The 13,016-nt window shown below is 45.6% G+C and overlaps 1 protein-coding gene and 1 long non-coding RNA gene across 4 annotated transcripts in view; one reads left to right on the forward strand and one right to left on the reverse strand.

Annotated features, from left to right (window-relative positions):
• The window catches only part of LOC128351066 (uncharacterized), an 86,480-nt gene that overhangs the window by 66,318 nt on the left and 7,146 nt on the right, over window positions 1-13,016 (forward strand). The gene's annotated exons all lie outside the window — the stretch shown is intronic.
• Window positions 9,938-13,016, reverse strand: part of DTL (denticleless E3 ubiquitin protein ligase homolog) — a 34,806-nt gene continuing 31,727 nt past the window's right edge. For both annotated transcript variants that reach the window (XM_053309945.1, XM_053309956.1), the window contains 2 exons: window positions 11,681-12,519; window positions 9,938-10,395 (listed from right to left, as the gene is read on the reverse strand). In XM_053309945.1, the coding sequence (XP_053165920.1) occupies window positions 10,327-10,395; window positions 11,681-12,519 (908 nt within the window). In that variant the 3' untranslated portion in view covers window positions 9,938-10,326. The remainder of the gene's footprint in view (window positions 10,396-11,680; window positions 12,520-13,016) is intronic.

Here is a 13,016-nt window from a genome sequence, read left to right on the forward strand (position 1 = left end):
GAACGCGGCAGCCAGATCTCTGGGTCATCTCGGAGAGACCACATTACTCCTTTGTTGATGGGGTTACACTAGCTGCCAATAGGTTTCCGGACAAAACACAAAGTGCTAGTTATAACTTACAAAGCACTAAATGGCTTAGGCGCTGGGTATTTAAGAGAGTGTCTTCTTAATTACAAGCCCCACCGCCCATTGAGGTCATCTGAGGAGGTCCATCTCCAGTTACCGCCAACTCGTTTGGTAGCTACACAGAGACGGGCCTTCTAGGTCGCAGCCCCGAGATTGTGGAATGTGCTCCCTGCTGAGATACGATCCTCCCCATCTCTGGCAATTTTCAAAAAACACCTGAAAACCCATCTTTTCGCCCAAGCTTTCTCAGCTTCCTAATATTTTTTGGTTTTAATTTCTGGTTATTTTAAAATTGTTAAATTATTTTAAAGTTTTTGTATATGTTTTTAATGGGTTTTATGTTATTGTAAACCGCCCAGAGATTAAAGTTTGGGGCGGTATACAAATTTGATAAATAAATACATACATACATACATACATACATACATACATACATACATACATACACAAACAGCCAGAGATGTACCGGTACTCTGTCCCAGCCATCCCCCCCTACTAGGAGCGTAGGGAGGCTGGTCTAGCCATGCCCCCGCGTGGCCTCATTTGGAAGGGAGATTGGCCTGCGCTGCATTGGGCACTGTGGGCCGGAGCGACTCTCCCTGCCTTAAAGGCAGGGAGAACCATTCCAGCCGGGCTGCCAATGCCGATCTCTCTCTCCTAAATGGGGCCATAGGGCCCTGTTTGGGAGGGAGATCGATCGCTGCATTGGCAGTGAGACCAGGAGCAGCTCTCCCTGCCTTTAAGGCTGGGAGAATCACTCCAGTTGCGCTACCAAAGCAGCGCAGGCCAATTTCGGCTCCAAATGGGCCCGTGTGGCCCAGTTTGAGACTAAAATAACGGCCCTGTGTCTGACATCAGATGTGGGGGGCTTGTCTGGGGTCCCACCCGAGTTCTTTGAACCCGTTTGCCCAATGATGGCTCCGCCACTGCCCCCTCCACTAGGACAGTGCTGTACCTAGGTGATTTTGGCACCCGGACCTGAAGGCTTCAGAGGGCTCCCCCCATTTATTTATTTATTTATTATTAAAACACTTTTATACCGCCCAAACCTTACGTCTCTGGGCGGTTTACAACAAAATAAAACATTCGTTAAGACAAAAATGGGGGGGTGGGGTGGGGAACACACACATTACAACAATTTTAAAATTTAAAATAATATTTTAAAACATTAAAACCAATTAAAACAACATTAATTAAAAGCCTGGGTGAAGAGATGTGTTTTTAAAGACTTCTTAAAAGCTGTCAGAGATGAGGAGGCTCTTATTTCACTAGGGAGCACATTCCAAAGCCTCGGGGCAGCAGCGGAGAAGGCCCGTCCCTGAGTGGCCACCAGACGAGCCGGTGGCAGCTGCAGACGGACCTCTCCCGCAGATCTCAGTGGGCAGTGGGGTTCATGCAGAAGAAGGCGTTCCCTTAAATACCCAGGGCCCAAACTGTTTAGGACTTTATAGGTTATAACCAGCACCTTGTATTTTTCCTGGAAACATATCAGCAGCCAGTGTAGCTCCTTCAGTGCAGGAGTTATATGGTCTCTCCGAGATGACCCAGAGACCAGCCTGGCTGCCGCATTTTGGACCAGCTGTAATTTCCGGACTATGTACAAGGGCAGCCCCACATAAAGTGCATTACAGTAATCCAGTCTGGAGGTTACCAGCAGATGTACCACTATTTTAAAGAGGAAAAAATAAACCTGCATTTTTGGAGGCTCCAAATAAATGTCCGGATGGGCCTCCTGCCACCACCCTGAGCCTGCCCCGCTGTTAGGATTGCCAACTGTCCCGCATTATGCGGGACATCCCAAATTACAGTAGGGAAATACTCGTCCCATTTGGGACAAGCTTTCTCCCACTGTGAAAACTTTTGGGGGGGGGGACTAAAAAAAACCACACCTTTTAAAGCCACAGCGGAGCAGGGACGGCAGCGACAGCTCCTCCCTCCTCCCAGTTATGAAGTTTAGCACTAGGTAGGCTAGGTACTTAGGCAGGGACACACGGAACAGGTTGCTGCTCTGGGCGGGCACATTCACCATGCCGAAGGCAAGGCAATGCAGGCAGGGATGGCACTGAAGAGTCCCTACCCGATCCGCCTTCCTCCGCCAAATGAGGTGATCCAAGCCGATTTCAGGCTCTGCACATACGTGTGCGCAGAAGCCTGAAATTGGCTTGGATCACCTTATTTGGGGGAGGAAGGTGGGTTGGGTAGGGACTCTTCACCACCTTCTCCCAAGCCCCACCTGCATTGCCTTGCCTTCGGCGCAGTGAATGCGTCCACCACCAGGTAAGTGCACCTGGCATCTGCCACCTGGGGTGGGGGCAGTGAATACAGGTCCTGCCCCAGGCGGCCCCAGCCCCCCAGCCCTTCCTCGGTGTCTCGATTCTGGCCAACACAATCTTGGCAACCCTACCTGCTGTGCCGATCTTTGCCATTTGTAGCCGCCAGGTGTGTGGTCAGGGACTCAGCCGAGCAAGCCTCCCCCGTGGTGGTGGTGGTGGGCACAGCGGCTGGTGGGCTTGCCCTTGAGAAGTGCAAGACACTCCAGCACTGCACTTCTCGCGTCCCGCATTTCTCAAAGGCAGGCGACCACAGCGGAGGCCTGCTTGGCTCACCCACCCCCACCACACCCATGGCGGCTACAATTATTAATTAATTAATTATTATTATTATTATTAATTCGATTTCTATACCGCCCTTCCAAAAATGGCTCAGGGCGGTTTACAAAGAGAGATAACAAACAAATAAGATGGCTCCCTGTCCCCAAAGGGCTCACATTCTAAAAAAAAACATAAGACACATACCAGCAACAGTCACTGGAAGTACTGTGCTGGGGGTGGATAGGGCCAGTTACTCTCCCCCTGCTAAATAAAGAGAATCACCACAGTCAAAGGTGCCTCTTTGCCCAGTTAGCAATACAGGAGGGTTTACCATTTTCTCCTCCCGCACAGTATGAGATGATGCCTTTCAGCATCTTCCTGTATTGCTGCTGCCTAATATAGGTGTTTAGCATTGTCTGGGAAACATACCAGTAGGGTTTCGAACCAGCAACTGGGCATACCAGGTGCAACATGCAAAGGTTTTTGTTTACCACTGAACTCTCTTTCTTATCTTAGCCAGTCAATTCATTTACTCTAATGAGGGGGAGATGTTGCTTGAAGCACTCAAGTCTCATCACTGAAAAAGGATTCCTCCTGAGATAATTTTTAATGGTCTACTAGCTGGCGTACTCCGAAAGGCGGAGTGGCCTGTAACACCCCTTTTGCAGTCTTTTAGCATTTGACCTGGAGGCGTGTTTCCAAATGCTGCCTGTGCTAATGACTGGATTGTGCCAAGAAGCCAGGGGCTGCTTGGGCTCAAAATTCACAGAAGGCTGTTAGCCTGTGACTTGGTGCTTTGGCTAGACCAGAGAGAGGGGTGCCCTTTTTACATGACCCCAAAATACTGCTATTGGCAGCATATGTCTGAATTGGGCTTCTGTGTGGACTAGTCCAGAATTGCCAAGAACCCTAAGGATGTGGGCAGTTAGATGTACATTAGCCATTACAATTGCCCAGATTGCTTTCAATAGTGGCCTGCAGATTGTTGATATTTCCTGGGGACTCCTGCCAGTCCTGGAAGGTTGGCAACCCTAAATTTGCTAAACGTGTGGATTCCGGAGACCTGGAAACTTCCCTGTTGAACTAACAGCAACTACTATTCTGTTTCCAGTTCTGGCATAACATTTCACCCAAGTGCTCTTTTCTTCCCCCACCTGCCACATTAAAAGTGTCCCTGGCAAAGGCCCCTTTCCCCCAGTGAAATTTGTTTTAGAACTATTGCTCTCCAAAGGTTTGGTTGATGCAATCTGGCTCATAACTGACTCTAGCCCTCACTTCCACTGAAATGTAGTAAAACTGGGTTATGTCATGCAGCATATTTTACCTCACGACTGCTCTCAGAAATGCAGGCTCTTCCTGATATCTTCCTGTTGTCCCCAAGCAGGGGCGTAGCAAGGTTTGAGTGGGCCCAGAGACAAGATTTTAAAATGGGTCCCCCCACCCCACAGAAGCTCAGCTCATGAAGGGGGCTGAATAGTGGTAACAAAAAGCATAGTACAATCTAATCTAATCTAATCTAATCTAATCTAATCTAATCTAATCTATCTATCTATCTATCCATCCTATGTGCCACAATAGAACATCATCCTAAATTATTTTTTAAAAGGTTTTGTAAATTGTGGACCATGCAAGTCATTTAATGGTACTAGAGAAAGACATGCTGTTCTGGTAGCTCCAGGTCTTAACACTCACATCAATTTTGGAGGATGAATACAACTGAAGGAAGCCCGGACGGGTGCGCGGCTGGGGGAGTCAGTCATGTGACTTGCCTCGGGGGGGGGCAAGGCCGGGGGGCCCCAGACAACTGTCTCCTCTTGCTCTGTTATAGTTACACCCCTGTCCCCAAGGAAACAGATTAAACAAAAAAATGCATGGGGGCTGAACAGTCCTTGGGTGTGACAATATTTGCCAGTGTAATGTCAACACAGCACAGCTGCCTGTACTTGCATCTGTGGAGAGACCGTATACAGAATTAATTTGCTCTGCCATGCTTCAAACCAGCATGGTTTTAGAGACTCAGTAGGCTGAAGTTCAAATAGATCATGGCGGGGGGGAGGGGGGGATACGGCAGGGAGGAAAATGACACCTTGCAAACAAGGAAGTGTGGGACTTTGGCTTTAGGAGGAAACAAGAAATGACTTCTGTTCTGGCTCTGAACATGATCTTTCCTTACTTGGTCTTACAAACTGTAAAGCAATTGCAGACTTTGAAGACATTTGCTTGTATGCACTGTGCCAGGGATCTACAGCCTTCTGAAGGACCGAAGCCTTGTTTCAGTCACCAAAATATTTCCAGAGACACATCCCATGCAGACAACATGCCCACAAATATGACTTATCAATATTAATCTAGTTCTCTTATTGTCTGAAAAAAATTTCATTGGAAAATGAAGCACAGTGGGAGTCCAGGCAGCTGAACTTATTAAAAAGTCAAACTGTTCACCCATGATGAAATTATCAGTGTTCATTTCTATCTCTTTTTAGTTGGCATCTTGATGCTCAAATTTAGTTATTTTCTCCATTTTATTTCTAAGACCTATTATTATTATTTACATTTTATATCCTGCTCTTCCTCCAAGGAGCCCAGAGCGGTGTACTACATACTTCAGTTTCTCCTCACCACAACCCTGTGAAGGCTGAGAGAGAAGTGACTGCTCCAGAGTTACCCAGCAAGTCTCATGGCTGAATGGGGATTTGAACTCGGGTCTCCCCAGTCCTAGTCCAGCACTCTAACCACTACACCACGCTGACTTATGATTTTGCAGAACTAGGCTTAAACCTGGCCTAGTGCCTAATTTACTGTATTCCCCTTAATCCAAGACCAGGAATTTCCAAGTTTTTTCTATTTAAGAAATTGGGGGGGAGGGATCATCTTAAATTCAGAGTCCTGTTCCTTTTGGGTACGTAGCTGACCAGCTGCCTCTCTTAAAACAGTACTGTACTACATCTTTTCTCTCTCTCAGTTGTGGCGTTTCATAGCACCTTCTAAGCTCTGACTGGTGCTTAGCTGTGTAGAATCCTGACTCTGTCTTGCTGTACAAAGGAGTGCTTTCCGAAGTGTGAAGTACAAATGCTTGATGTGATTATGGATATCAAGATGACTATTTACTATGAGTTATATTAAACAAAAAGATGCATGTACAACGGTAGTATATGCTGGTATCCTCTAGGCTTGACTGTTGTAATGCACTTTGTACGTAGTTCAGAAACTACAATTGGTACAGAACGCAGCACCCGGATTGGTCTCCGGGTTTACCCGAAGGGACCATATAACACCGATTCTAAGAGAACTGCACTGGCTGCTGCTATGTTTCCGGATGAAATACAAAGTGCTGGTTATTACCTATAAAGCCCTTAATGGCTTAGGTCCAGTGTACTTGAGAGCGCCTTCACTGTCGTGAACGCTGTCGCCTATTAAGATCATCCGGAGAGATCTGGCTTTGGTTGGTGGCAGCTCAGGACTAGGGATGTGCGGGGTGGCTCAGTGGCGGGGGGCGGGGCTCACTTTAAGGGCGGGAGAGGGTGCACTTATTCCTCCCTCTGCTTTCCCCCCGCTGGCACTCTGTATTTTTAATGTCCTATGGGGCAGCAGCGTACTTCCCTGCTGCTCCGTTTGCTCCATGGTCAGAAGTAGCTGGTGTGCATGCACCCACTGGGCATGTGTGCACATCGTGCTCATGCACGTTGGGCGGGCATGCACGTGAATGCAATGTGCAGGCGGGCGCATGCATGCCAGCTACTTCTGGACAAGGAGCAAACGGGGTGGCAGGGAAATATGCTGCTGCCCCGTAGGACATTAAAAATACCGAGTGCCAGGCGGGGGAAGCCGCGGGAGGGGTAAGTGCACCCTCCCCCACCCTCAAAGTGAGACACAGACACACACAGACACACACCCGCCTTTGAATTTCAAACTTCCCAGTGTACAAACCTGTTCAGAGGCCCATAAAAGTGCCTCCAAACAGGGTCGTGCACATCCCTACTCAGGACTGGGCCTTTTCTGTGGCTGCCCCAGGGCTTTGGAACACCCTCCCTGGTGAAATAAGAGCATCTCCTTCTCTGTTTGTTTTTAGGAGGACCCTGAAGGCATACCTGTTTTCCCAAGCCTTCAGCAGAGACTAAACTTTTAAATTTTAATGTGTTTTCATCTATTTTATCTTTCTAAGAGTTTTAATATTTTATATTTCATGTTTCAATTCTGTACACCACCTTGAGATTTTTATACTAGGTGGTATATACATTCAATAAATAAATAATTAATGTATGTACTGAAGGAGCTGCAGTTGCAGGCCTGCTTTAAGCCCCGATTGGCAAAATTAATCAGGCATTGATGAATGTGCCCCAATCAGAAAGCAAGTGAAGGCAAGTGAGGCTAGATCTATGCTTCAGTATATTTTACTTAAAAATAATAGTAATAGTAGTAGTAGTAGTAGTAATTCAAATAAATAAACAGAAATGAGCCTCAAAGCTTTCCTCTCTACTTACTGTTCTGGAGTTATTGTGAACCAATGCAAGGGAACCTAATTCTGTAACAGAAAAGCCCCTGTGGAGACTGTGCTATAGAGAGAGCAACCATTTCTCATTAGGCCTCAAACATGACCACTTTTTGATCTTTGGTATAGCAATGGCACAGTAATTCCAATCAGTTTTGTTTACAAGTCTAAGCACAAGGGCAGTTATTGGATTATTAACAGCAGGAATGTTGATCAGACGTGAAATAGGACATTTCCATAACAGCACACACAAGTATTAGCAAAAACCACGAACAACTTGAAACTGCAAATCTGAATACTACAAAAGAGCAAAATAAAGGAGGACTCGTACCAAGCAGTCTCCTGCTCATACTGAAAAATTCAAAGGAGCAAGAGCAACAAGAAATTTGTTGAGAGGAGAGCTGGTCTTGTGGTAGCAAGCATGACCTGTCCCCTTAGCTAAGCAGGGTTCACCCTGGTTGCATATGAATGGGAGACTTGCTATGTGGACACTAAAATATTCCCTTTAGGGAATGGAGCCACTCTCAGAAGAGCAGAAGGTTCCAGGTTCGCTACCAGGTAATTTCAAGATAGGGCTGAGATTCCTGCCTGCAGCTTTGGAGAAGCCGCTGCCTGTCTGGGTAGACAATACTGGGCTAGATGGACCTATGGTCTGACTCAGTATATGGCAGCTTCCCAGGTTCCTAAATTAGCATTTTCTCCTCCATTCAGCCTCCAATGTGAAATCCAGACTCCTGTGTTGAGATTGTAGGGAAAAACCTAAGTTACATTCTTCTCTAAAGCTTCATCCAACCAACCCTCCCCCCACCCCAACAAAAAACACTTAGTGCCAGCTTATTTCTTCCCTTGCCCATAATGGCCAACATCCTAACTAGTGTAACAAGAGAAGTTGCACACACTTAAAAGTCTGCAGGGCTACGGGATGTTCTGGTGTTCCATGATGTTCTGCAACCCTTGCTGAAAGACATTCTTCAAGATACATACAGGGTTGCCCAATGCAATGTGCAAGATGTTGTGCTATGCGTTGCACATTCACCAACATCTTCCATTAGTGTGAAAACTAATTTAGAACAGATGTTCTTTACTTTGTGCAATGTCCTTGTTCCACGACACTACGCTAGCACATTACTAGTCTGCATATAGGCCATCATTTTAAAAGTTGGACAGAGTTGCACATCTGAAGTTCCATCTGTAAAAATGTTTCACCACCTTTCAGACTCCCAATATTAAAATAAATACTATGTGTGATAAGATTCTATTAGTCAACAGGGTTTCAATCACTTTTTGTGGAACCAAGTGCTTGAAAGCGGTGACACATGCACTAATCCATTCCGTCAGTGCCTCATTACGAAATAACTTTGGCGGGAGGGGGCGTGTCAATCTGTTACATCACTTATACACTCCACCTAGATGAGCATTTGAAGCTGCCTTATCCCGAATCAGACCATTGGAGGGGGGAGGGGAAAGCAGCAGAAAGCAGCAGCTGCGGGGAACTATAGGTGCAGTACTAATAAATTAGTACTTAAATCATTTATATGAAGTCACTAGTTACTAACATCTCGCATGTTTACTTCGTAATGGTCCATGCAAGACCAAAGATTTCTTATCCATGAGTACTTCAGGGCATTAGATTTCCTTCCTCACCTCTGTGAACTGCGGTGGCAGTCATAACCCCTGCTAACTTGGAAAAGAGGTACCTTTTAACATGGTGATTTTCTTTTGTCTAGCAGGGGGAGAGTAACTGGCCCTATCCACCCCAGCACAGTACCTCCAGTGACTGTTGCTCGAGTCTATTGCTGTTGTGTGAATTAAATGAGGAAACAAGATGAACAAAATCTGTTCACTCAGGGAGGGAGGGAGGAAGAGAAAAAACATGAAGGAAAGAAGAAGAAAGAGTGGGGAAGAGCGAGTGGAGGAGAGAGAAAGAGAAAAAGAAGGGAGGGGGAAGAGAGACAGAAGGCGGAGGGGGCGCAGGAGCGTGGCGAGCGAGCCGCGGGGGAATGACACAGGCTCAGTGCATAACTGCACAGATGCTCTGTGCAGGGGTCAGCTAGGTTATTTATTATTTTTTTGTGTAAACCAGCCTGGGACACTTTTGGAAGGGCGGTATAGAAATTGAATAAATAAATGTACATACACAATTCCTCCCACTTTCATTTTATTCTCACAACTCTATGAGATGGGTTAGGCTGAAAGATGACGACTGGCCAAAGGTCACCCAGAGAGTTTCATGGTTTGAGTGGGAATTTGAGCCTGGTCTCTTTGGTCCTAGTCCTCTTGCTGCTACAAGACACTGATTCTCAGTACAGGAGAACCTCAATATTCATGGGGGTTCTGTTCTAGGCTGCAGCTGAGGATATGGAAACTATGAATATCAAGACATTGCGGGGCTATGGAATTGCAGAGGTTAAGTTCCCGGCCGGCCGAAAACCACCTGATTTGGGAGGGGCCTTCTGCCTCCCCAAGTTGTGCTGTGCCCCCAAATCAGCAGCTTTCTTTCTTTTCTAATTCTTAATAAAGACGTGAGCCATTTTGTGGCTCTGTTGAAGAAAATGACTTGCAGAGTCAGCATGTCTCTCCCCCCACCCTGCGCATGCCAAGGTCGAGTGTCTTTTCCCCAACTGCAGATTTGCGAATCTGCGTATAACAAGGTCCACCTGTATATTCTAGATATGTCCCCACTCTGCACTGAATTTAATTATGCTCCATTAGAAATGAAGGAAAACAGTCATTGCAATGGTAAAAACATTGTATTTATGAACAATAAGGTCACATTTACACTGTTTCTTGCAACCAAGGGGAACACCGTGCTGCACATAACAAAACAGAGAAATTTATTTCATTGGGAGACAAAGGCTTAGATGAACAGGCCCTCAGATAATACTATTTCACTATTACAAGTGGGATTTTAACTTCTTAAAGACGGTTTCTGAAGAAGAAACTCAGAGGGTCTGAGAAAACACATTTCGAAACACTCACAAAGCACATGGCTCATTCTTTTAAAATCCATTGGGTCCTTTACATTAACTGAACATGCCTCTCCATTAACCATTCTAACTAATTTAATACAATAAACTGGTAATGTTAAAAGAATTTAAGAGAGCAGAATAAAACCAAATTTTAGTTTTCCTGCGATTTTTGTTGGAAGTATGTGCAAATCTTCCTCATGGGCACAGAAGTGGTTGTGATCTGTGGGAGAAAGAGAATATTAAGTTAGATGAACAGGTATAGGTTGTTGTTTTTTTAAATGCTTTCTCTCACAACCATTCTAGCTTCCAAAATTGCTTTTGGATCCTTTCATTCTTCACAACCATTAGAGATAGGGCTGTAGCTCAGTGGTAGAGATCATGCTCTGCTTGCAGAAGGTCCCAGCTTCAGTCCCTGGCATCTCCAGGTGCGACTGGGAAAGATCCCTGCCTGAATGTAGACAATCCTGAAACAGATGAGCTGGTGCATTCAGTAGAAAGCCAGCTTCCTGTGTTAATATGAACCAGGTTGTTACAACATCCTCTGAGTATAAGAGAACTACCCACCACACTGCCCCACTGTTGAAGAGCTCTTATGGATAGGAACAGCTTTCTAATATCTAACCTGAATCTGCTTCCCTGACATTTCAGCCCAGAAATTTCTCAAAAAACAAGATGCTCTACAAAACACAATAATTCTGCCTGTTTCTGCTAGTATAGGTCTATCATCTAACACACAATGCATTCATGAGGTTATACTACTACTATTAATATTTTAATCTCCCTCTTCCAAAAAGCCCAGATGCCATTTCCCATTTTATCTCAGACTAAAGCTACCTCACAGGGTAGTTGTGGGTTGATGACTGACACAAGATCACCTTGTGAGATTAATAGTCAAGCAGTATTTGAACCCAGTCCAATTCCCAGTCTTGAGTCCAACACCATTCTATCCACTACAGCACATTGGCTCTCAACAGGAGAGTAGAACTAAGCCTTGCATTTTTAAGTACCCAACGGTGAAGGCATAAGCAAGGACAGAACTTTACACTTTCAAGGCAAAGGTAGCCCTGAGGTACTAATCAGCCGAGGAAGATCAGTGTCATCACTGCATTTCTCAGAATAGATATCTACTATAAAAGCACTGGCTTTTTGAGAACACATCCAGAGAGATGACGGCAAATAAATACAATCATCCTGCTCTGTGTATGCGTATACACACACACACACACACACACACACACAGGAGCTAGGCTCTAGATTTTATATGCATTGCAAAGTTCTGCACAGAAACTGGCCTATACCTTGAGTGTGGCTAATATGAGTATAGCTGTCTTCACCTGTGTTTTGGTCTTGGTTCAGCTTTTCACATTTGAACAATTTCCCCACTAGCAAGTTGTCCTCCCGATACTGAAGAGAATGCAAGAGCCCAGTCAATGCACCCATTCACTTTACACAGCTAGGCTCCAGCTCCTTGAACCCACCATTGCAGCCATGCTGAATTTACTTACAGGCCTTGGTGAGGAAATTCCTGCCCCAGCTTCTTGTCGTCTTGTGCCAGGATTACGCAATGATTGGATGCTGTTACTCAATCTGTTGGACTCACTAGACTTGTTAGTCTGTAGCTTGTCTCCCAAAGCAGACAGCCAGTTTCTTTTGTCAGGAGAACCATTCTCCTTGTCAGCTATTTTCCCACAAGGTATCTGGTGAGGATGTGGGAGATTTGGGGAGAGTGCAGGAGAACAAGGACTTCCAGGAGAAGATTCCTTTGGGCTAGGCGTGGCCTGTTCAAGTCCATTAAGGGCCAGGCAATCCTCCCCACAAGGCCTTGAATCCACTGCCAAAGCACAGTGATCCAGACTGAATTTTTTAGACACCAGGTCAAGTTCAGTCACACAGTTGCAACTTCTTGGGAACTTCTGCTTCATGTTCTCTTCCTTGCTGGATTCCAGCTTCCTCTTCGCTCGCATTTCAAGCCTCAAGTGTGGCGATTTGGAAGTGAAAGCGACCTCGGGAAGAATCTGGGAAATCTCTGCCAAGGCTTTTCGTGGAGAAAGTGTCTTTGTTCCCTTCAGAGGGAGAGAAGGACTTGGAACCTTGGTAAACCACTGTCTAATCGACATTGAGGGAGGTACTGGTTTGGGTGAAGTGCCTGGATTGGCTTCTGCCTGCTTTGCAGATGCCATGGTGGTGGCTGGGGATTTGACAGAAGACAAGGTCGGTGTGTTGGTGGAAAGAGGAAGATCTCCAGTGTAAGGTGGAGCACAAGCAGCAGGCTGCGGAGAGGAAACAGGGGGGCTGTGCATCGGAAGGACTTTAGCAGGAGTCCTCTGTTTGTAGTTTAGAGTTCCTAAAGGTGAAACAAAACACAATCACAAGTGAGGACAATGCACTGCAACAGCAAGTAACACAAGATCACAGGAGAGACATTCCTGAATAGAATCTGGGAAATTCATTGCCTGACTTTAGCCACTGCTTCCAGTGCAGAGGATTCACACTTATTACCCTACAGGATCATCCAATGTTTATCTAACATATTTGTATACTGCCCAAAAATGTAAGTCTCTGGGCATTTTACAACAAAAACACCACCACAACAAACAAAAAGATTAAAACATTACAATAATTTAAGATTTAAAATGTTAAAACTATTAAAAACCATCAAACTATTAAAACAGTATAATTAAAAGCCTGGGTGAACAGATGTGTCTTCACTGCCTTTTTTAAAGTTGTAAAAGATGAGGAGGCTCTTACTTCAGCAGGGAGTGTGTTCCAAAGCCTCAGGGCAGCCACAGAGAAGAACCAGCTCCAAATAGCCACCAGATGAACTGGTGGCAACTGCAGACA

This window comes from Hemicordylus capensis, chromosome 1 (genome assembly GCF_027244095.1).
Source record: "Hemicordylus capensis ecotype Gifberg chromosome 1, rHemCap1.1.pri, whole genome shotgun sequence".
Taxonomy (NCBI): domain Eukaryota; kingdom Metazoa; phylum Chordata; class Lepidosauria; order Squamata; family Cordylidae; genus Hemicordylus; species Hemicordylus capensis.